The sequence below is a fragment of the Stegodyphus dumicola genome, chromosome 3 (assembly GCF_044657685.1).
Source record: "Stegodyphus dumicola isolate Sdum_Otavi_A_Nest chromosome 3, ASM4465768v1".
Classification (NCBI taxonomy): domain Eukaryota; kingdom Metazoa; phylum Arthropoda; class Arachnida; order Araneae; family Eresidae; genus Stegodyphus; species Stegodyphus dumicola.
This window is the reverse complement of record NC_140770.1, coordinates 55,114,302-55,135,882: the sequence shown is the minus strand read 5'-3', so window position 1 is coordinate 55,135,882 and position 21,581 is coordinate 55,114,302. Positions and strand designations below refer to the sequence as shown.

At 33.6% G+C, this 21,581-nt stretch overlaps 1 protein-coding gene across 1 annotated transcript in view; it reads left to right on the top strand.

Annotated features, from left to right (window-relative positions):
• The window catches only part of LOC118195311 (cytochrome P450 4C1-like), a 53,517-nt gene extending 35,886 nt beyond the window's left edge, over window positions 1-17,631 (top strand). The window contains exons 8-11 of the mRNA XM_085812344.1: window positions 1,367-1,540; window positions 6,688-6,754; window positions 12,810-12,989; window positions 17,340-17,631. Coding sequence (XP_085668470.1) covers window positions 1,367-1,540; window positions 6,688-6,754; window positions 12,810-12,989; window positions 17,340-17,500 — 582 coding nt within the window. The 3' untranslated portion in view covers window positions 17,501-17,631. The remainder of the gene's footprint in view (window positions 1-1,366; window positions 1,541-6,687; window positions 6,755-12,809; window positions 12,990-17,339) is intronic.
• Window positions 17,632-21,581: the final 3,950 nt, after the last annotated feature.

Sequence of the window (21,581 nt, the reverse complement as noted above, 5' to 3'; positions counted from 1 at the left end):
GCAATAAGGGTAAAGAACTAGAGTTTTCTAAATTGCAGCGTTTCTTACCCTAAAAATATCAAATGCGGTAATTGTTGCAACATGAAAAAGATTTCTCATTAGCTTTCACTGGGGACAAATTATTCACTTATATTTATATATTACTAGCGAAAGTATCCCGATGCCAGTTAAGCTAGATTGAGGGTAATGCATCTAACAACAAAGAGATCCTTCTGTAATCCTTTTCTAATAACGATGCAAAAAATATCATTCATTGTCATACATTTTTCAGTCTGATGCAATGCGGAATTCACATAAAAAATTTCGATAGGAAAATTAGTTAATTCTCTCTCTCATTATATCAGCAACAGTGACACGCAATTTTTAATGATTTCCGTCCTAATCAAATGATCATAAAAGCTCAAGTTCTCTCCAATCTTTCACTGATATACAGTTTTATTCGATTAAATGTCGCAAAAAATTGATCATAGTTAATCAGAAATTAATAAGAAGAACGAACAAACAAACACACAAACAGACATTCTTCCTTATATGTATAGATTTTGCAAAACTTACAAATTTTTGATTAACAAACACTACAATTTGAAAGCGAGCAGTTGCAACACTTTTCGAAATAAAGTATTTTTATCTCCAACGCGCGACACTGTTGCCACTCGGAAAAATGAGTGCGATAATTAACGCTTTCTGAGTTTTTAATTAATATTTCGACTCGAAGTTTTTAATTAATATTTCGGCTAAGTCGTACGAAGGTTGGAATAGTCGAAATGGTTTCCCACGAATTTTTGGAATCGGGAATAATGTATTTAATGTTTGACGATGCTATTTTTATTTCATAGTAAAACTTCAAAATTTTTATTAACAAACTCTAGGATTTGAAAGCGAGCGGTGGCAACAACTTTTGAAATAAAGTAGATTTTCATTTCCAGTTTGCGAGACTCTTGCCACTCGCAAAACTGATGGTGAAAATTATCGTTTTTCCGAGTTTTTAATTAATATCTCTGAATTTAGCTATTTTTTCCTGGGAAAAAAGTGGACGTCGATCTCTTCCATGACCCAGAAAAGAATGTAGAAAGTTTGGTCACGATAGCTATAGTAGTGACTGAGTTATTAGAAGACAAACAAACAGACTTCCTTCTTTATATATATAGATGTAATTCATAATTGTAATAATGTTGAATTTCTTTCCTCATAAACGCAAATACAAATTATTTTTTGTTGAGAGAAAACAATTTGATTTGAAAAGTTCTTTTGTATATATTTAATAATGTTTTGGTAATATTTAATCATAGTTTTATAGCTTTCAAGTATTAATTGAATAAATCATGTTTTCCAAGACTGCATTGAATGAAACTTTTGTTTTTGTAAGGGATTTGATACGACAGCAACTACACTGAGCTGGGCCCTTTGCCTTTTGGGCCTTCACCCTGAAGTGCAAGATAAGGTCTTCCAAGAGTTGTACTTAATATTTGGAAGTGATAAGACAAGAGAAGCCACATTAGATGATTTGAATAAAATGATATATTTGGAACAAGTTCTCAAGGTACAGAAATTTAGATTTAAAATACTGTCTTCCTATTTTTATAATGTTTTCCCTTTTATTATGTTTCTTTATACAAAATAATCAGCAATTTTAGAAACGTTTAGAAAGTCTCTGCTCACCTGGTGCAGAAAATGAAATTGGCATTAGTTATTTATAATTAAAAGTTGAAATTAATTATTGTTTATATGATGGATACTGGAAAGCAAACGTTGCGTCAACATTACTTTCAGTACATTAATATTCAGATTCATTATGTACTCTTCAATGCTTGTCTTTAGTTTCCCTGCGTACGGAAAAAATTGAATGCAATGTAAAATGCAGAAAACCACACTGTGCGCTTTGCGTTTTCATAAAAAAATACTAAATAAATACTAAATGAAAAATCAAATGAAGGGTACTTTGGAAACCAAATACAATTAGGCAGACACTAGTCACTTTTAAATTGTGAGATCCGTTACCTGTGTCTTCAGAGCTTGTATTATGACCTGTCGGCAAGATAAGATTGTATGAAGAATTCGTATTATCCAGACGTTTTCGGGACTAAGGCCATTTAGAATAATTTGTTTAAAATTTAATTAGATACTTACCGAAATGCGACTCTAGAAACGGTGATTTTTATTTGCCGTATTTTTTCAGCAAATAATATCCGCCTAAATATAGATAATTTTTTTATTCTGTGAAACAGAGTACAGAACATATTTATTTAATCAAAATTGAACAATGAAATTATTACTTTCTTATACGGAGTATTGTAATGACGAAAAATTCAGGGTGTCATATTTCAACGAAAATATGCATTTTGACCGCTATCGAATGCAATTTAAAGATGCTTTTGCGTGACATCTGTACGTAAGGACAGAATAAAGGACTCCTTTTCTCCAAACGAATATAAAACTGATATAATAGATTCAGAAGAGAGTTTTTCGTGGCGTCTGTAAGTGCGTACATACGTACGTATGTATGTATGTATATATCTCGCATAACTCAAATACGAGTAGCCTCAGAACATTGAAATTTTGTACATAGGACTGCTATAATACGTAGTTGTGCACCTCCCTTTTTGGTTGCAATCAACCGCACCAAAGCTATATATAAATGTGTATGTATACATACCCACTCTGTTACTCGGCTCAGTGAGCTCGTTTTTATTCTTATATGTTGGTAAATTGCGAATATTTTGCTTTAAAAATGATTGAATTATGTTGGTCTTTAGTTAATCTGCATGCAATAGTAATAGAATTATCAACAATTTAAAAATTCTTTAAATGCCTCTAAGCCTAATTTTTGTTTACCATAGCAACCATATTTGTTTACATTTGAAACTTAGCAGAATAGTGAATTCACTTTCTGCACCTTCAGTGTCTTTTTGGCGAGTGGGGCAAAATTAAAACTTTCCTTTTTGGGCACCGAAAAATATGCTTTATTGCCTGCTGGCCGAATTGCTTGCTTTTGCGTAGAAACGTTAATTGTAAAAATTGTTTTAACTGTATTTGGTGTTTTATTTTTTCTATATTTTTAATAAAGATATTTTGAGGTTTTATGTATTTGTGTATTTAATACTTTGCCGCGAAGTAAGAACTGAACTAATTGAATGAGAAATATATCTCTAATGAAGTTCTAGGAAATAAGTGTTTCGTATTAGTAGCAAATATTGTCGCCAGACGGCCTCGGACAGAGCAGAATATTTACGAGTAGCGCATGCGCATTAGGTAAGCAGTGCTGAATCGACAGTGAAAAGCTTGTTCTTTTTATTTGTTTAATTGTTTCATACCTCGTTTTAGATTTGGTATAGTATTTGAATATAACATGCGGCAACGATTACATAATTCTTCAGATGCTATAATTTTTGTGTATTCTAAGTTATAAAAGAAATGAGTTGTAACGCTGTTAAGTGAACCTAGAGCCGAAGTGTCGCTATGGTAAATAAATAGAGTGAACTTTAAAGAGTGCTTTAATCTAGTGTGGTTTATGCGTTATCGACGAAGTAGATTTAATTCAGTTCAATAATGTTAAGTGAAATGCAAGAAAAAATGGGTTTAATTTAATATTCCATAAGTCATTTCATATACACATCAGATTTTTTTTTGCTTGTCTTAGAACTTTATTTGAAGAAAAATTGCTTTCATGAATAACATCAATAATAATAATAATAATAATAATAATAACCCTAATAAAACATCCACTAACACGAAAAAGAAATCGTAATAAGCAGCAGCAGTCGGTAATCAATCTGGCCGCGGTTACAAATCTTATAGCAAGTCGAAATGTTTTCTTGCATGAAGAGCATTGAATAATTAAAATGAATAATGGGTATAATTTCAAGAAGATATGTTTCCTGATTTTAAAAATGTAACTATTTTGACTAAGCAATGATCGTGGTACAAGAAAAAACTGCAATTTTAAGCAGTAGTAGATATCATTGAATTAAATAAGCTAAATGTGTAAGACATAGGTATTCTTAACAGCATAGACAACGCATTGACGTCCCATTATTATATATATTCTTAAAAAATAATCCACTATACATATGCACTGCCTGACAGGGAAGTGCAGTACAGAATGTGATGAAAAGTGTCAACAGAAGTGAAAATATAAGTAAAATATTTTAATTAAAAAAAGTTAGTGCAATACGGTGATCGAATATTCACGGTAATCGGCAAGACGTACGACCAACTCTTGCAGGAGAGAAAAAAAAAAAAAAAAAAAAAAAAAAAAAACATCGATAAGGTACACACCTAAAACTTGCATGCTGCCACTTCATGAGAAAAGGATGACAGTTCAACCATGCGAACAAAATCGTGCTGCGATTAAAGCTGGGTGGCCAATCGTGGCCGACAAATGTCTGTAAAGATATAGAGATCTCGGTGGCCAAGGACGCATCTTTGCAGCAAATCTTCTGAAGATGTTGTGTGCGGTCATGCATTAAAACGTTTGATAGATAATTTTAATACCACTGTATGTAGTATTAAAATTATCTATCAAAGTATAGTAGTGTATCCGTCTGCAGCATTTGAGTCACGTATCTTTGCGCCTTTGCTGCGAATCAGAGATGACAGTCTAATCCATGATGCTTCGCTGACGACACTACGGATCCCAACATTCGTAGCACGACTGGATTTGTTTCCCTGTTGCTTCCAGACTCTTACTCAGTGGGAGAGACTCGTCAATGTATATTATCCAGTGTCGCTCAGTTGTCCAAGAGAGGATCTAGGACGGGTTTTCGTCGTCGCCATTTCACCGAGGCCGTTGCGCCGTCGGGATGTTTCGCCGTCAAGACATATTTTTCTTTTCATGACTGTATTTTGTCTTGCCGTATTATACTCGCATTAAATTGATTTAATTTAATAATTATGTTTATCTTTTGTATACTTAATAAATGTTGCTTTCAATATATATAGTTATTTACAGGTATGACATGTAAAGAAATTACACACAGTTAGTTGGAAAATTATGTCAGTATCAAAGAGAACTGGAGCTAAACTTTTGATTTAACAGAAGTTTTATTATTGATTTTAAAATTATGCGGGTACAATATTTACATGATTCGTCAAAATTTTTAATAGGTTAGTTCATCTTATCAGCATCTTACTGTCTTAAAATTAGTATGTCATGTGTAACGGTGTATTTATATAAAACTGTACACAAAAACATTTTTTATATTATTTTATATAAAATGTTTATCAAATTAATTAAAAATGTTTAATTAAAAAGAGTTATTGCTTTAAATCAGCTTAATATAATACGACAAGATATAATACAGTCGTGTAAAGAAAAATATGTCTTGACGGCGAAACGTCCCGACGGCGAAACGGCCACGGCGAATAGTTCCATTCCCTCCAAGAGACCCTACCCAGATGCCACTGCAATTCTTCTCGTCAGGAGCTTTGCATCCATTTTGGCAGTTTTCTTAAGAAGAGGCTTGACTGTCAGCCGCTTTTGCCCAATCCTCTGGAATTGCTCTTCCTGACAGTGGAATATCCAAAACTCCCTACACGTGCTACGTAGACTTTGTGGAGCCGCCACTGTGTAGCTTCGGATGCTGATATCCGTTTATAGGAATCAATACCTTAGACATGATTCATATTCCTTTCTTCAATCCATTTTCTCCAAATTCATCATACTGTAAATGTATGTAAATGTACTGTAGCTATAATACGACGTTAGGGCCACCAAGCCGGTCATGGGCCTAAAACAAAACGCTTCGTGAATTCATCTGCTTGGCAGGAACTTAATACAGTGTTATTCGCCAAGCAGCTCTTCAACTATTCGTGTCTTCTGAAACAAAAACAAGCAGAAAAAAGAATTTCTCGCAGCAATAGAAGGAATAAACTGTTTAATCCTCTGGTATTCCGTTACTTTTTATCTTGCTAGCTTTTTGCGAGCCAACTTACCTTTCAGATAATTTACAAATATCGTTCAGCTCTTTACTTCTTGCAATGTGTGTAATACATGATATATATATATTCATGATGCATTTCCTCTGTCAGGTAGTGTATATGGTAAGAAAATAAAATGGATTTCAGAAAATAAATAACTTTCCTGGCTTTGATGAAGAAAATGACAAACGAATAAATGGAGACACTGAAAGTTGAGCAATTATATGCATAAAAGACAACGGTTTTCCAGCGTAAAATATTTTTCAAGTTCGCTTCTGTGATCACAGATGGTTAGTCGAAAAGCGTCAATGAGCTTTTTAGGAACATTTTTAGACTTTTATTTAAAGTTATCAGTTTTATTTATGGCTTAAAAGAAGGTTAGTCATTTATGGTCATTTTCTTACTTTACTATATTATTTAATACTCATGAATCGACTTAAATAACTTGAGTATAGCCGTTTGATGGAAGGTAATACTTTAATTCATTTTTCTAACTTACGTACATTTGACGTGAATTAAGCGATTTAAAAGCAACATTCTGCTCAACAATTTATACATTTATAATTTTTGTAATATACGTAATTTACATATTGTATTTAACTGGTATAATGTATATCTAAGTGATAGTTTTTATGAGAATTTGCACGATTATTGTAATTTAAATTTCGTTTAAGATCTTGTATTATGCATCTTTTGACAAACTAATCGTTTGGCGTTTTTATAGAACTCAGGTATTTTTGCTTAAAATTTATATTGTTTTATTAATGTTAGGAGACTATGCGATTGTATCCACCTGCCCCCATCATAGGAAGAAAAAATAAAGAAAGCATTCAAATAGGTGAGTTTTTTAAAGTTTGTTGTTTTTTATATTTCTTTACCTGCTAATGTAGGCAACTAATTACGCTGAAAACTGCCAATATAAGCAATTTAAATAGCTTTAATCTGATGCATTTTCTGTGAATCGGTGAGTGCTTAAAGTCTTAGTTACATAGCGGAAAATTTACTTATTATCTGTAGTGCAATTTACAACATAGTACACTCCAAAACAAAAAATAAGCAACAAAGGCAAAACGCGGAATAAAACAAAACGCATTTAATGTATATGTGTGAAACTGGTCCAAGAGGTTGGTGTGGCATTTTTGGATAACATAGCAAACAATAAAACAAATATATAAAAATGCACACATTTTACGAGCGTCACATCGCGAATGACGAAATGGTTCGGAAAAATGTGAAATGGAAACATCACGCTGATAACGGATATTATACTGTCTAGCTGAAATATATGCTTGACAATGGCGAGGCAAGCTGTCGTCGTTAAATATTTGTTGTGACAGTAGCGCTTATTCCTTTTGCAATGCATGCTGGACCTCGTGTAGGGTGCCTAGCGGCACACTGCGACTTGCTATCCGTTGGCCCAACATGTCCCACACATGTTCTACTGGATTTAGGTACAGTGATTCAGCAGGCTACGGCACATGTGGCATGGTTTCATTCTCCAGGTAACACTACACTACTGGACCTCTATGAAGGCGGGCGTCGTCGTCATAAGTATCATGTCAGTATCCATTGCAGAGATACCGGCATGCTACTTTTTAAAGTTGGAATTTCAGCAACACAAAAAATAGTTTGCAGTCTAATCAGGTCTAGAGGAGGTAAAATTTTATAAAGCTAGTACTTACCGTTTTAATTCTGTGAATGTGCCCGAAGCGGGCTCACTGAATGAATAGAGCTTCGATAACACTGCCGAAGCGAACATTGCTGCGAAGTGCGTAATAGAGCAAAGAATTTTGTCTATGACTATAAAACGCTAGATTCTGATTACTATAGCAGATTTGCCTTACCCAGGGTGCGCCACGGGGAGGGCTGCTACTCTGCAGCCCCCCAAAAGTTCTTCTTGTTAATATGATAATTACTTGCGTATACATGAAAGCAAAACTTGACTATATGATATTTATGTTATTTACATTTCATATTTACACTTTCGCGTATTTTTTTCATGCTGACGCCTTTCGAAGAAAGTGATAACACCTTTGAAAAAGCCCGACACAACATTGCATGTTTTGCACATGTACCGGGATCCGTATCAGATTCACTGTCTGAAGGCAATTCATGTAGAACTTTCAGTGTTTCAAAAATGCGATCCATTTGCAAAATAATTAAAAATCAGAAAAAAAAAATAAACTGATATTATATCTCCAATTAACAAAATATAAACTATTAAATAAAATAAACATCTACAACTCAAAGATATCAAAATATAGAGATAACAAAACTTATTTCACTGAAAGCGAAAGAAAAAAGAAAACTGTTCTAGGGAAAAATCTAGAGCTAATTGATAAAATTACTTCTGAACTTCAGAAAAATAATCCAACAATTTCTTAGGTAATAATCAAACCCCCCCTCCAAAAAAACAAACAAAAAAAAAAAAAAAAAAATGAAACACCGATGGGGACCCATCCCTTTCTATTGTGAATGAGCTCGCCAGTGAACTGCAGTGAAACAAAGATACAGTTGTTGGTCTGATCCTAGTGTTTTATGATCTCATTCTGGTCACACCAGATGTTCGCCGTTCGATTTTAGTCAAGATTTCAAAAAAAAAAAAAAAAAAAAAAAAAAAAATTAAACTATTATATTATAAAGAGATCAGAACACAGCCAAGAAAATAACATATAAATTTCGTTTCAAATAATTCTTTTTACATCCTAAAAAAGTCTGCAAGATTCTTTGAAAAATGAGGATTTTTTTTATAAACCAAACGTGGCTAAAATATGTGGACTGGTTTGTGTTGTGCTGCCATCTAGTATAAATAAAGTAGGTTCAAAGTAACCAATAAATCCTTTTGCATTCAATTTTTCTGTCTGCAGAGCTGGAATTTTTTAGGTGTGTCCAGACGGGTGTCGTGATCTCGGACGGCTGTAACGAAAGCACCAGGAATCACGTAAAGGTCGGTGCGACGGTTCGTTGATATCCCAGCTCGTACAAATAAGCCTCCTTCTCTGCAATAATCTCTTTAGACGATGTTTGGGGCCCTATAGCGTGTCTCTGGTTTCTATTCTCATATCATTGCTCTTCGGGAATCGTTCTGAATGTTGAATCGAAACTCATCCGGTAAAGAGCACGTGGCCTGCGATGTTCTCGGGCCAAACTTAACTAAGCTCTGGCATGCAGGCGGAACAAAGAAATTCAAACTGCAGGTCGTCGGGCGTGCAAAGTGATTTTAACCCCTGCAACCAGCGCGTTCAACAAGATAAGGCTTACTTATTCCTTTTTTGCTACATATTGTATATCTGTAATATTATGGATATTTTTATATCATTTCACTTTTAGGTATTTTTCAAGAATTTCTGTTTTCCTCTATATGTATATAATCTTTTTTTCGCACATTTTTTTGAAGTTTGAGTTTTCTGCATATATAGCTTTCGTTTTTCAGTTTTACATAACAACATGATTTTGTGTTGCTCTGAGACCTGTGCGTTTTCCTATTTCAGTTTGTCACAATCATGCAATATTATTAAGTACCTGAAGTTTTTCTCATAATCGGTCACGCCTTACTTTTCGCCTCTTCCTCTTCTCTCCGGGCTCACCAGCGGCCGAGCGGTAAAGGCGCTGAACACTGGTAGTTCGGTCCGAGATTCGAATCCCGCGAACGGGCTGGCTGCATGGGCGTTTTCGTGGTTTTCCCCATGTGTAACGTGTATACGAGCCAGTTTCCCTTAGAAAGTCCTCCACGAAGGCATCCCTCCCCTTAGGCAGATAGCCCTCGTGTGCTTTGCCATAATTAAATACACACACACACACACCTTTTCTCTCCAAATTCTTCATTCAAATGAGATCTTTCCTCCAGACTTTATTACACAACAGTCATAAAAAGTATTAAGCAAGTGGATACTATATGATGCTTCTCACTGTTTTTGCAAGAATATTTATTGCTATAGGAAGTGCTATTCAGACAGCAAATTATTTTTACTCCTTGAAGCAAAAGAACACGATCTCGTTTCCATCAAAATCGGTAACTTTCTTGTAAATACAATACTATAGTTGACTTTTTCACACTTTCATAATTATCTGCTTCTTATATTCCCAGGGTCCTTATGCTGCACAAGAATTTTCAATGTAACTTAATAAATTTTTAAATGCTAGATGATTATTTTTCAGTTACTATTTCGAAATAGCAAATTATAATTTTAAATATCATAATTCTTTGTATTCAGGCAGTTCCCGTACGCATATTTCACAAGTGCACATACGTGTAGCCACCGAGGGTGTGGCTTCTAGGATGGACCAATGGGCATCCAGTAATATTTCTGTCATGTCACATGACCTTTCACGTGCTAAAGATTTAAGCAAAATGGTTGAGAATATTTTGCTACGTAATTTTTCGTACAAAATAATTAGAGCATCTTCTATTTCTTCCGAAAATTTTCATTGTGAAGTTAGATCAAATATAAGCAAATGTGAAGATTTCACTACCTGGTTGAAAGAATTTAAAATAAATGGAAACACAATTTGGATACTCCGCAGAAATATCCATGCGAAATATTACTTAATAAGTGGTAAATAAGATGAAGAAAGAAATACGTGATAAACATCAGAGCTCAAATGCTATCTTTACATAAAACTACGCTTATGAGAAAAATATTTACACCAATTATATATGTAAATAGAAGTCAGCACTTTTTATTGCAGTCTATATGAAAAAATATTTAAAAAAAACTATACACTCGAATTTTCTTAATCCACAGGTGTTAAGTAAATGCATAGTATTCGAGGCTAATTACAGCTTATAGAGTCATTTTCTCGATGTAAAGAGCGATAATATGCCGTGAACATCAATCCAAATATTAATGCGTGATAAAAATTGCGAAAGTGAAATGTCAGCGATTAATTAAACTCATGAAACGAATGCTCTACGAAATTTTTTTCTACTACGCCATACACTTATTACCGCGAAACAAATTCAAATCAAAACGTAAACGACATACGCTCATATGCATGAAGATTTAGCGTCACAAGAGCAATAAAAACTCATTGGTCCATTTTCGAAAGCCCTCCCTCAGTGGCTACGCTGATGTGCACTTGTGAAATATGCTTCCCGTACGATCTGACAAAAATTAATTTTGGAAAACTTAAATTGATTCTTAGATTTATCGACCAGTTTCACTTCCGATGAACATGAAAAAATAGAGAATTATTCCAAATAACTGACTTTATATGAGATGTGCATAACTGCATACCAAATGAATTTGACAGAGATGAAATGAAAAAGGAAATTTCAGAGTTTTAGAGGGTCACCCAATACTGATGCAGAATGTCATAGCCCCTATGCATTCAAAAGCTTGTTATTTGTGTTGAAAAAAATTTATTAGGTGCTTATTAACGTGTAAACGGACACAAAGTATTTAAAATAAATACAAAAATTTATACAAATGAACATCATACCAGTCAAAAAATAATAAAAATTTAACACATTTTCCTGTGAAAGCAATCGTAGTATTTATTTCTAATGTGGAACAAATTTAGGAAAACAGTAAAAACAACTGAGTGTAAACGGAACTTACAAACGACATTTCCTCTCGTGAGATACTATCGTAAATAATTTTTATATTATTTAGTTTTTTTATGGCTAGCAAACATATCGTTCTAGTAACCAACATATTGATTCTAGTAACTACACAAACTTCGTAATTGATGAATATTTACAGAGGCTAGAGCTTCCCAAAGAAGAAGCTTGAGCATCCATTAACTGAGTCATAGAACTATACCCGCATACAAAAGAAATGCATTTCATGTTCAGCTACCGTTTTCAGTTTCTACCTTAATATTAAAATAATTGGCATTATGCATTATGTTCCCTTCAATTTGACGTACCCGAATCTTTTAAGGGGGACAACTATTTCGTTATCTACGACGAGAGGTAACTGCAATAAAAGTGCCAAAAATATAGATCCTGTTAGCTTTGCTTATGGCCAATTATTTCAGGAAAGTTTTCACTCATTAAAAATAAATTTTGAATTCTTGATTCCAGCAGTCATTTCAGTGGTTAGAAACAGGTATGGAAATTCATTCAATGCAAAAAAAAAAAAAAAAAAAAAAAAAAAAAAAATCTGAAATGTTTCAGATTTTAAATTACGTCCAAAGGGGCGTTTTTTAACATTTTGTGTGTTACCTTTCTTTATTAAATATCATGTTCCTCGCACTTAAACCATAAGATTCAGTGCAACAGCAATATCGCAAAATAGTTTTAAAACGAGCATATCTTTAGAATTTCCGATACAGAGACTCACGCGCTGGAGATAAAAATGTTTTTTCTGCACAACGTTGCCATTGCTCGCTTTGAAATCCTTGAGTTTGTTAATCAAAAATTCGTCAAAGTTTTAAAAAATAGGAAATCGATCATAAAACAAATTTCAAATTTCAAATTTGGTCTTCCACATGCTCATATTCGTTGGAGGATTACGTTATTCAAAATTCGATGACTCTATGTACCGTTGTTTTATCACAATACGAGAAATATACATACATTTATGCAGATTTTTCATTATTTAATTTCTTCAAATATAATGCAGGACTCTAACATTTTGTGGCAACAGTTTGAAAAGTGAACCGACATTTATCCGTCCGACGCAAAATGCCAAAACGAAACTAATAGTCCGGGATTCAAATCCCTTTGGACTAACAAATCTAATAAATGGGGCAAAGGTATTTTCAAAGAGCTCATTTCCAAATTAACAAAGATGATGGCTTAATCAGATTTTATTCTCTTTAATATAATTCCGAGATCCGATATATATGATGAAATTGAGATCTTTTGACGAAATAATTTGAATAAACTTGAATCATCCGAATTCTATGCCTAGATCAAATTATTCATTCACAGTGTCTCATTTCAGGTACTCACGTTATACCACCTAAAAGTCATATTGCTATTTTGATTTACATGCTTCACAAAACACCAGATGTGTTCCCTAACCCAGAAAAATTTGATCCAGACAGATTTTCTGCAGAAAATATGGCAACAAGGGATACATATTCTTTCATTCCTTTTTCTCTAGGCCCTAGAATCTGCATAGGTAAGTTTCGTTTCATGTTCCCTGAGAAAACTGGTATGTCACATCGTATCCGATTATTTGAAAATTTCGGGGAATTAATTGTCTTTTTACTCATAAATAGGTATTTACTGCAAGATAGATGAAAGTATTTACTTATATTTTATTGTAAATCATTTTTGCAAGAATGATGCAGATAAAAATAAAATGTAATTTTTATTTCAATAAAATTATATATATTTTCTTTTACAACATTAAACAATTGAATTGTTGCTTGTACTGCATCAAAAGGCTGCATATTATAGTAGAGAAATTTCTTACTGATAGATGGAACTGACATAAATTTGCTTTAGTTTTTAAATCTGCTTCAAGAAAAGGATCTCGTTTTCTGTAAAGGTTTGTCTGATAAAGTAAACTAAAAACAATGGGGTCTATGACAGTGCATAATAGCCTTCACAAAATGCAGTCTGTTTTCCGCAAATTTTTTTCCAATATATGTGTTGTACACAATCCTCTAAATTAATATTTTTAAGTCTATCGCAAGCCAGCTGTCAAACCTAAAAATGCGACGTATTTCAAAACTTTTGCTATATTTTGTATATATTTGAGGACCTTTGCTATATTTGAAAGACTATTCCAACGTAATATACTGTTATGAACTGTACAGGTGCGGTAAGACAGCTTCCCCACAACAAAGGAAGGCAGGATTGCCAGATTTGGCGAAAAATCACCCATTTGGTGACAAAATCGGCGATATACCATGGACGGTTGAAGAACTTTCTGGAAAGAATTATTACCGGTTTAACCCAGAATGTTCTCGAACACAAGCCGAAAGCTATGTAAACCCTGCTTGTCCGCAGTCATAGTATCGAGAGTGTGCCTCGTCTAAATTGCGAGATAGTTAGTCAGTGCGTGAGGAGTCGATCGAGTTGACAGCCGGGCAGCGAGTGCCGAGTGGGTCGTCGAGTTCACCGAAGGAGTATCTTAGCATTGACGAAAGAGCGTGTTGAGCTCCGGGAACGACTGAACCGAAGAGTCGGGAGTCTTGTGCTCTGTGTGTCGTCGAGTTCATCGCTAGTTGTAGCTTGGAGACTCTCGAGCGTACGTGGATTTCCGAGAACGACCGAGCAGAGTTGTGAGCTGTATTCTGGTACTTTGCAGTGAAGCTGTCTCCACCGTTATAGCCTGATAACCTGAAGGCTGTATCGCTGAGTGTGTCAACGTGTTTATAGGAGTTCATCGACGATTGTAAAAACGTGTTTTGGAGCTGTCCTGACAATACTGGCCAATAAAGTGTGTTTCGATACCTCATTATCAAGTGTCGTCATTATTCAGTCCAAATCTACGAACCCCGTACGAACGTCAAGGAAGAAAAAACGTAACAACTGGTGTCAGAAGAAAGGAAAAACGCAGCAATACCATCTTGCAGCCCGAGAATATATATGCATCAATCAGTATATTGAATATTATTTAGAAATAAAATAAAATGTGCTTAATATTTTAGAGGAAATCACCGTAGGTATTTAACACCTAATACATAAAAATGGGACAGTATGATTTTTTTTTTTTTTACTTTTATACTGCGACATCTAATACTAAGAAATCTGATTGTATCATAAGAAAACATAAAGCTCAGTTTGTAGAAAAGCTGCAGACAATATTCATTATTTTAGGTTCAAACCAATTTGAAATACTGCTTCTCAAGAAATTAAGATTTGCAACGATAGAAGCATTCAAAACATTTCTCGATTTAACTTCTGTCTCAGTCATTGTTTGACTCATTATCAACTATACTGATCGACTATACAAAAGCATACACTTTGGAAGAAGGGACTCAGTCGCCAAATCCTGTTGGTGATGAACTATCATCTGCCATACTTTAGTTCTTGCGCCACTTGTCTGTAAATAGATTTATTTCGAACTTGGAAACATTAAAAATCAGTAATACCCTTCGACGGAATTTGAGCTCCGAACCTCCCAGTGCTAGCCGGATGTGCTTCCAAATATATCCAAAATGAAACGATAAGGGAGGAGAAAATTGCTTATAAATTTCTTTGACAAATAAAGGCGACCCTAACCAAAAAATAATTTCATGGCAGATGTTATGAAATATATACCGAATAACTTCGAAGAAGTTTCTCGTTTTTCTCGTCAATGTGGAAGGTTCCACTGCCTTTTGTAGCTGAAAACATTTAGCCAATGGTTTCAGATAGACCATCCAACGTCTACGTAATTCTATGCCCAGCTATATTACAGCAGCAATTTTCGTCAGTATCAAATGCAATGTTCTGATTCCTGCACATTCTGTACCCTAAAATTATCTGCAATTTTAATAATTTAAATTATATGTGTTATTTTATCTTATATAATAGTTTTTTAAGATATATATGGTTATTATGAAATACTTTCCATCTTACTTTTCAATTTTAATGACCAACATTTTATTTTGAGGAAAGCTTATTAAAATACTGCATTTGAGTTTGCATGCAAGTCATATTTTGAGGCAGTTGTAGTGGCCCAGTTATTGCATGAGAAAACATTATTTTTTATTTTATATATTTGTTCATGTGTTTAATTATTTTATAAAATTAACTTTAATATTTTGTTAATATTCATATTTATATTTCTTTTATGCTGAATGGCAACAAGTAGTTCATATTTATATTTAAATTTCTTTATGTTGAATGGCAACTAGTTCTGATTCATGATTGCTTGGTTTCGGTTTCAAAACGTTGCTATTCTAGTAGCGTCGTATTTCGATAGCTGGGAAATAAAAAGCGACAAACTTAGCTATTTGTTTATAATTCATGCTGTTCCTAATCATAATTTAGTTTTGAACATTAGTAGCTAAGGCTACACGGTTAAAAGCCAAGAATGCAATGACAGCAATAAACAGTGCTTACGTTGTGAAAAGCTCGTACTTTTTAACGAGATATAGAAAGTTAATATTTTTAATTTGTACTTGATAGATAAGAAATAGTTGGGCAGGCTTTAGATTCGATCAGAAAGTCCTCTCCAAATGTACCATCTGTGATTTTACAATAAAATAAACGTAACCAAGCAGTTATAGAGTTTGGTCTTCTTAGGAAATATAAACTGGATTCAAAACTCTAAACGAAAACTGTGAATTATCACTGTGACTTGTACGTACCACAGAGACAGGGGAAGGGTGTGAAAGACCCTTTTAATTAACTCCTGTTAGCAGTTTAACAATCATCACCAACTCGTGCTTAAAGAAGCAAACAGTTATAGCTTAAAAACATAATAAAGTACAAAGTCCGTAATCCGGACTCGTCGGGACTTCGGCGATTCCGGATTAGGGGTTTTTCCGAATTATAGATCATGAATTTAAATCTGGTAAGATGGCTTGCAGAAATTATACAATTAAAATATGAAACCGTAATTTATGAAATAAAGAGCAATTATGATCCAAAGGGTATCAAAATTTACCAAAAAAAAGCTTAATATTTATTAGTTTACTTTATTAAACATTTCTTTCAATGTAAGTTGTTTAAGTTGCTTCGTTTTTTCTGCTAATACTTTGTCTTTAATTCTATAAACAGACATAATTTCTTGTTCAGTTACAAAGTTCCACTGTTCAAGTCCTGTAATTGCTGTGTCGAGAATACCAACTAACTTGTCAATCGAAATTTTTTCGTTATCAATAACGTTCTCTGTTACTTTCTTCACTATCGGAAGCCCGCATGCGCAGCGAACGCGCGCATGTGTAAGTTTGTGGCTTTGAGGTCCGGATTATAAATCATTCCGGATAATGATAACGTCCGGATTACGGACTTTGTACTGTATATCTCAACTTTAATGATTTGCATGTGTGGTGCTGCCATCTATTAGTCATAAAAGAGATTAAAAGTAACGATTAGTGTAGTTTTCGTGATATTTATCGATTATTTTCAGTGTCTGAAGAGGGAATATTTTTGGTGTGTTCACACCAAACACACTGCGCCGGAAAGGGTTAAAGATAATGGATGAATTAAAAACTAATGAAAATTAAGTTAGCCTAACTGCTTCACACTTTGAATAGCACACAAGCTGGCTCTGACCTAAGGTCAGCTTAAAAAAGCCTAATGGCAAGATTAACTCAGCGTCGCAGAATACTAATCGCAAGAGAAACAATTTAGAAACGTGGCCTTTAAACAGGCAGGACACGCTCTAATTCTACCATCTAAAACCTTCCTTTAAATAGTCTCTTCTTTCTACCTCGCCCTAGGTAGAAGTTTACATTCTGGCAGGAAAATGGAAATTAGGGTGATAGGATAGAAAATTAACATAAAATAATTGATTAAGGGACTTAAATGATAACTCTATTACAAGTCCTTATTATCACGAGAATTAAATGTTGGCACTGTTTTTCAGGTCACTTAAATGCAATGATGCAAATGAAGATAGTTTTATGCCACATTATACGGAACTTCAAAGTCGTCAGTTTGGATCCTCTGGATAAGATGAACGTTATGATGACGGCAACTCTGAGATGTATAAATCCAATCCGTTTGAAGATCACTATTCGCGAATGAAATGCTTCTTCATGTAAATAACAACCTTTCTTAGAACATGGCAATTGTATTTTAGTGATAAGTGCTTAAAAAGTTTTCCGCTTTGAGAAATTCTAGAAATTTTTGAAAAATTTTTTGTTGTTTGCATTTTCCTTTTCTCCATCAATAATATTTGAATACTTATTCATTCACTTCTGAGTATGTAACTTACAGCCTGTACTTTATTATACAGTATACATGGTAGACATGGTATATACGATACAGTATACATGGTAGACATGGTACTATATACGGTACAGTATACATGGCATTACAATATACACGGCAGGCTTTACCGTATACCGGTCTCAGGTATACGTTTCTAACTACAAAGCTTTAAAACATTGGAGAAATTTTTAGAAATTATTTGAATATTAGAAACTTCTGTAAATATAAAATCTGACTATTAGTACTAACTCTCTAGATCAAAAGCTCTGATTAGTAAAACGTTACACACGATTTATTAATTTAACAAAATGTAATGTAAATATACAAAGATAATATTAAAGCAATATTATTTTATAAGCAACATTTATTTCAAAGTTGCTCACTTTCACTATTAATAGTCATTCAGATGGAATCATTTAATGCAGTATGACTATTGAAATGTCGATAAAAATCCGTAAATGAAAGCTGTTCACTGAAAGCATGACTTACGAAAAAAGAAGAAAAGTAAACATATCGTTGATTTCATTATAAAATTCAAAATATTTAAATAGAAGTAAAAACGAAAACAAATCTGTAAGCTTTCAGATTTTATATTACGTCCAAAGAGACTTTTTAACGTTTTATGAGTTGTCTTTCTTTATTAAATATCACGTTCTTCGCACTTGAACCATAAAATTCAATTCAACCGTTATCTCACAAAATATTTAAAAAGTACGTGTCTTTAGAATTTCGGATACACAGTCTCACGCGCGCTGGAGATAAAAATGTATTTTTTTTTCCGTACAGTGTTGTAACTGCTAGCTTTGAAATCGTTGAGCTTGCTATTAAAAAATTCGGCGAAGCTTCACAAAATATGAAATAGATAATAAACCGAATTCCAAATTGAAAATTTGGGCTTTCAGATGCCCATATTCCAGTGGAGGACTACGTTATTCAAAATGTGATGGCTCTAGATTCCGTAATTTTTTCAGAACAGGAGAAACATACATACATTCATTCAGATTCTTCATTGTTTAATTTCTTTAAATATAATGCAGGGGTCTAATATTTGGCGACAACAATTTGAAAATTGAAAACCGCTTTGTGTTCTTTTTGGTGGACGGCGCAAAATTCCGAAATGAAATTAATATCCCTTCTGGGCAAATTGTCATTTTGGGTTGAAAATAGCTCTAATACATATATCATTTTCAAAGAAATATAAAATTAAAATAAATGAAATTTAAAGAAAAGTCGAAAGCGGCTGAGATTTTAAGGGTCGCCCAATAGGGCTCTTATAAAATTTAATATGATTTACCAGTAGGGATTATCAATTGAGATGGCTCAAGTGGAATAGAAGAATATTTTAGAATATACTAGATGTAGACTAACATGAGCATTATATCTTCTGTACATTTGAAAAGTGGAGAAATATGCCAAGTAATTCTATAAAGATATTTTATTTTTTTAATTAGATATATCATGATTTAACTGCATTTTTACCTAAATCAATAAGATTCAAAAATAAAAAACTAATATTTTTAGAAATTGCATCTGTTGCTTATAAACAGATTAGTTTGTGAATCAATAACGGAGAGATTAAATTTGAAAGATAAATAACTATCTTAGATTTTGCCTAATTGCAACACACTCGAATGAAAAGTTAAACAACGCGAAAGCACATTTCGAAATTAAGAGACCTTTTGGAGTAATAAACAAAATTAAGTTAAATTAAAACCATTTTATAAGCAAAACAGAAATAATTGAATGCAACATTTCACATTAATGGAATATCTTCATTGTGTTATCTTATCTTAATGGTGAGCAAATATGTAATTATATCATTCTCTTCAAGTTTTAACAAGAAGGCGCTAACAAGATTCTCTAATCATTTATGTTATGTCAAAATATTGAACACAATTATGAAAAATCATGATTAGTTACATTAATTAAAATGTAGAGAAAATACAGAAATATTTTAAAATAGGTATTAGAATTAGTCATAAACAGTCTACAACTTATAGTCTACAACTTATCTTCAAGACTTTTAGAATATCATTAAATTATCGAAATATCATGCAAAGTCGAAAGACATTAAAAAATTATATGAATTTTAATACCAATGAATTTTTGGCAACACTCTGACATAGTCTCAGTAGATGTCGGAGCATGGGTAGTCAGTTCGTCAGCCCAACACTCTGACATAGTCTCAGTGGATGTCGGACTCTTGGCTTGGGTAGAACGTTCTGCCTTTGGATCCTCTGAAGATATTTTTGGGGTCTCAAGAGATTCTTTAGGAGGTTCGTCATCCCAACAGGCTGCTGGATCATAATGGGGTATATTTTCATTTATGTCTCCCCAACTCTCCGCCCTGGTAGATCTATTGGAAGAAGAAGAAGAACACGAATTGCATAAATGAGATCCCATCAAGTGAAAAGGCGTATGCTCATCCGGATTTTCAATCACTTGGAAACACGTCAGATTTTCCCATTTCTGGAGGAGCTCGTTGTACGTTTTTGGGGGATGGATTCTTCTCTAACTGATCGTAGGCCTTATCAAAAGCTTGCAGAGGATCTTCCTCCTCTGGCTGTTTGACCTCTTCCTCCTCTTCCTCCGTTCCGTCTGGACAGAGTCGTAGCTAGGGTTTTCAGCGCCCAGGGACAACTGAAGATTTTGCGCCCCTACTGCTTGCCAAGGATGGAAAACATTTAATTCTAAAATTTCGTAATATCAATTTGGCGCCCCTTGGATGCTGCGCTCGGGGACAGATGTCCCCCCTTGCCCCCCTCTAGCTACGCCCCTGCGTCTGGATAGATGTTATTGATATAAAAATCCCCTTCCGTAATATGCCACCGATAGTTGCCTCAGCTCGCAGTCTACCAGTCTTATATTTACTCCTGCTAACCTACCTTTTTTGTCTTTTTAGCTTTATTATTAAGCATCGTTTCATTCGCATTTCAGCCATAAACAATTCGATAGCAAAGTCACAAAATATTTAAAACAGCATGTTGTTAGAACTTCCGGCTAGACAGTCTCGCGTGCTAGAGACAAAATCGTTTTATTCCATGCAGTGGTGAAACTGCTCGCTTTCAAATTAATTGAAGTAATTAATTAAAGTTTTAAAAATATATAATAAAAAGTAAAATTGTATAATGTCTATGAAAATACTTCATATTTGTATTTACGCAGATCATGAATTAATGCATTTTTATTTTTTTCAATCAAACCGATTCAAAAGAAACAAATATTAGAAACTGCATTTATTGCTTTCGAATAGCTCAGTTTGTTAATCCACAAGAAATAGATTCAGTTTGAAAAATAAATATCTTACTTTTTCCTGAATGTAATAGACTCAAATGAAAAGCGAAACGATGCATTTACGGTGAATCGATGCGAAATCTCATTTCGAGACTAATAGCATTTTTTGGGCTATACAAAAAAGAATCTAAGAGCTACAGGATCATAATTTTGTTTTCTGAGCATGGATATAAATAATCTGTTATTACTGTATTTTTCTTGCAATTGAAAAAACAATTATTAAATTTTGTTCAATCTACCTTCAAAATAGCAAATAGCAGATTATTTTCATAGTTATGGGATATTACCATGAAAAACATCTCTAGTAATGGACAAGTTATGGTCAGCTGAATATTCCCGACGAAACAGTAATAGATTGCAACTATAACTTAAGAGAAATTTGTACTCATCGATCTTCCAGTAAAACTGGAGTGAGGTTTTAGTAAAATCGGAGGAGCTAGAAAAATATTATTACGTAGAATAAAAATGAAATAAATTTGAATATGACAATTAGAATTCTTCTGTTGATTATCAGAACAGCTGATGCCGAACAAATATATTAAGATAAAACTGACTTAGAATCTGTTATCAAGAAACTGGTGATTGCGGTTAAACTAAATAT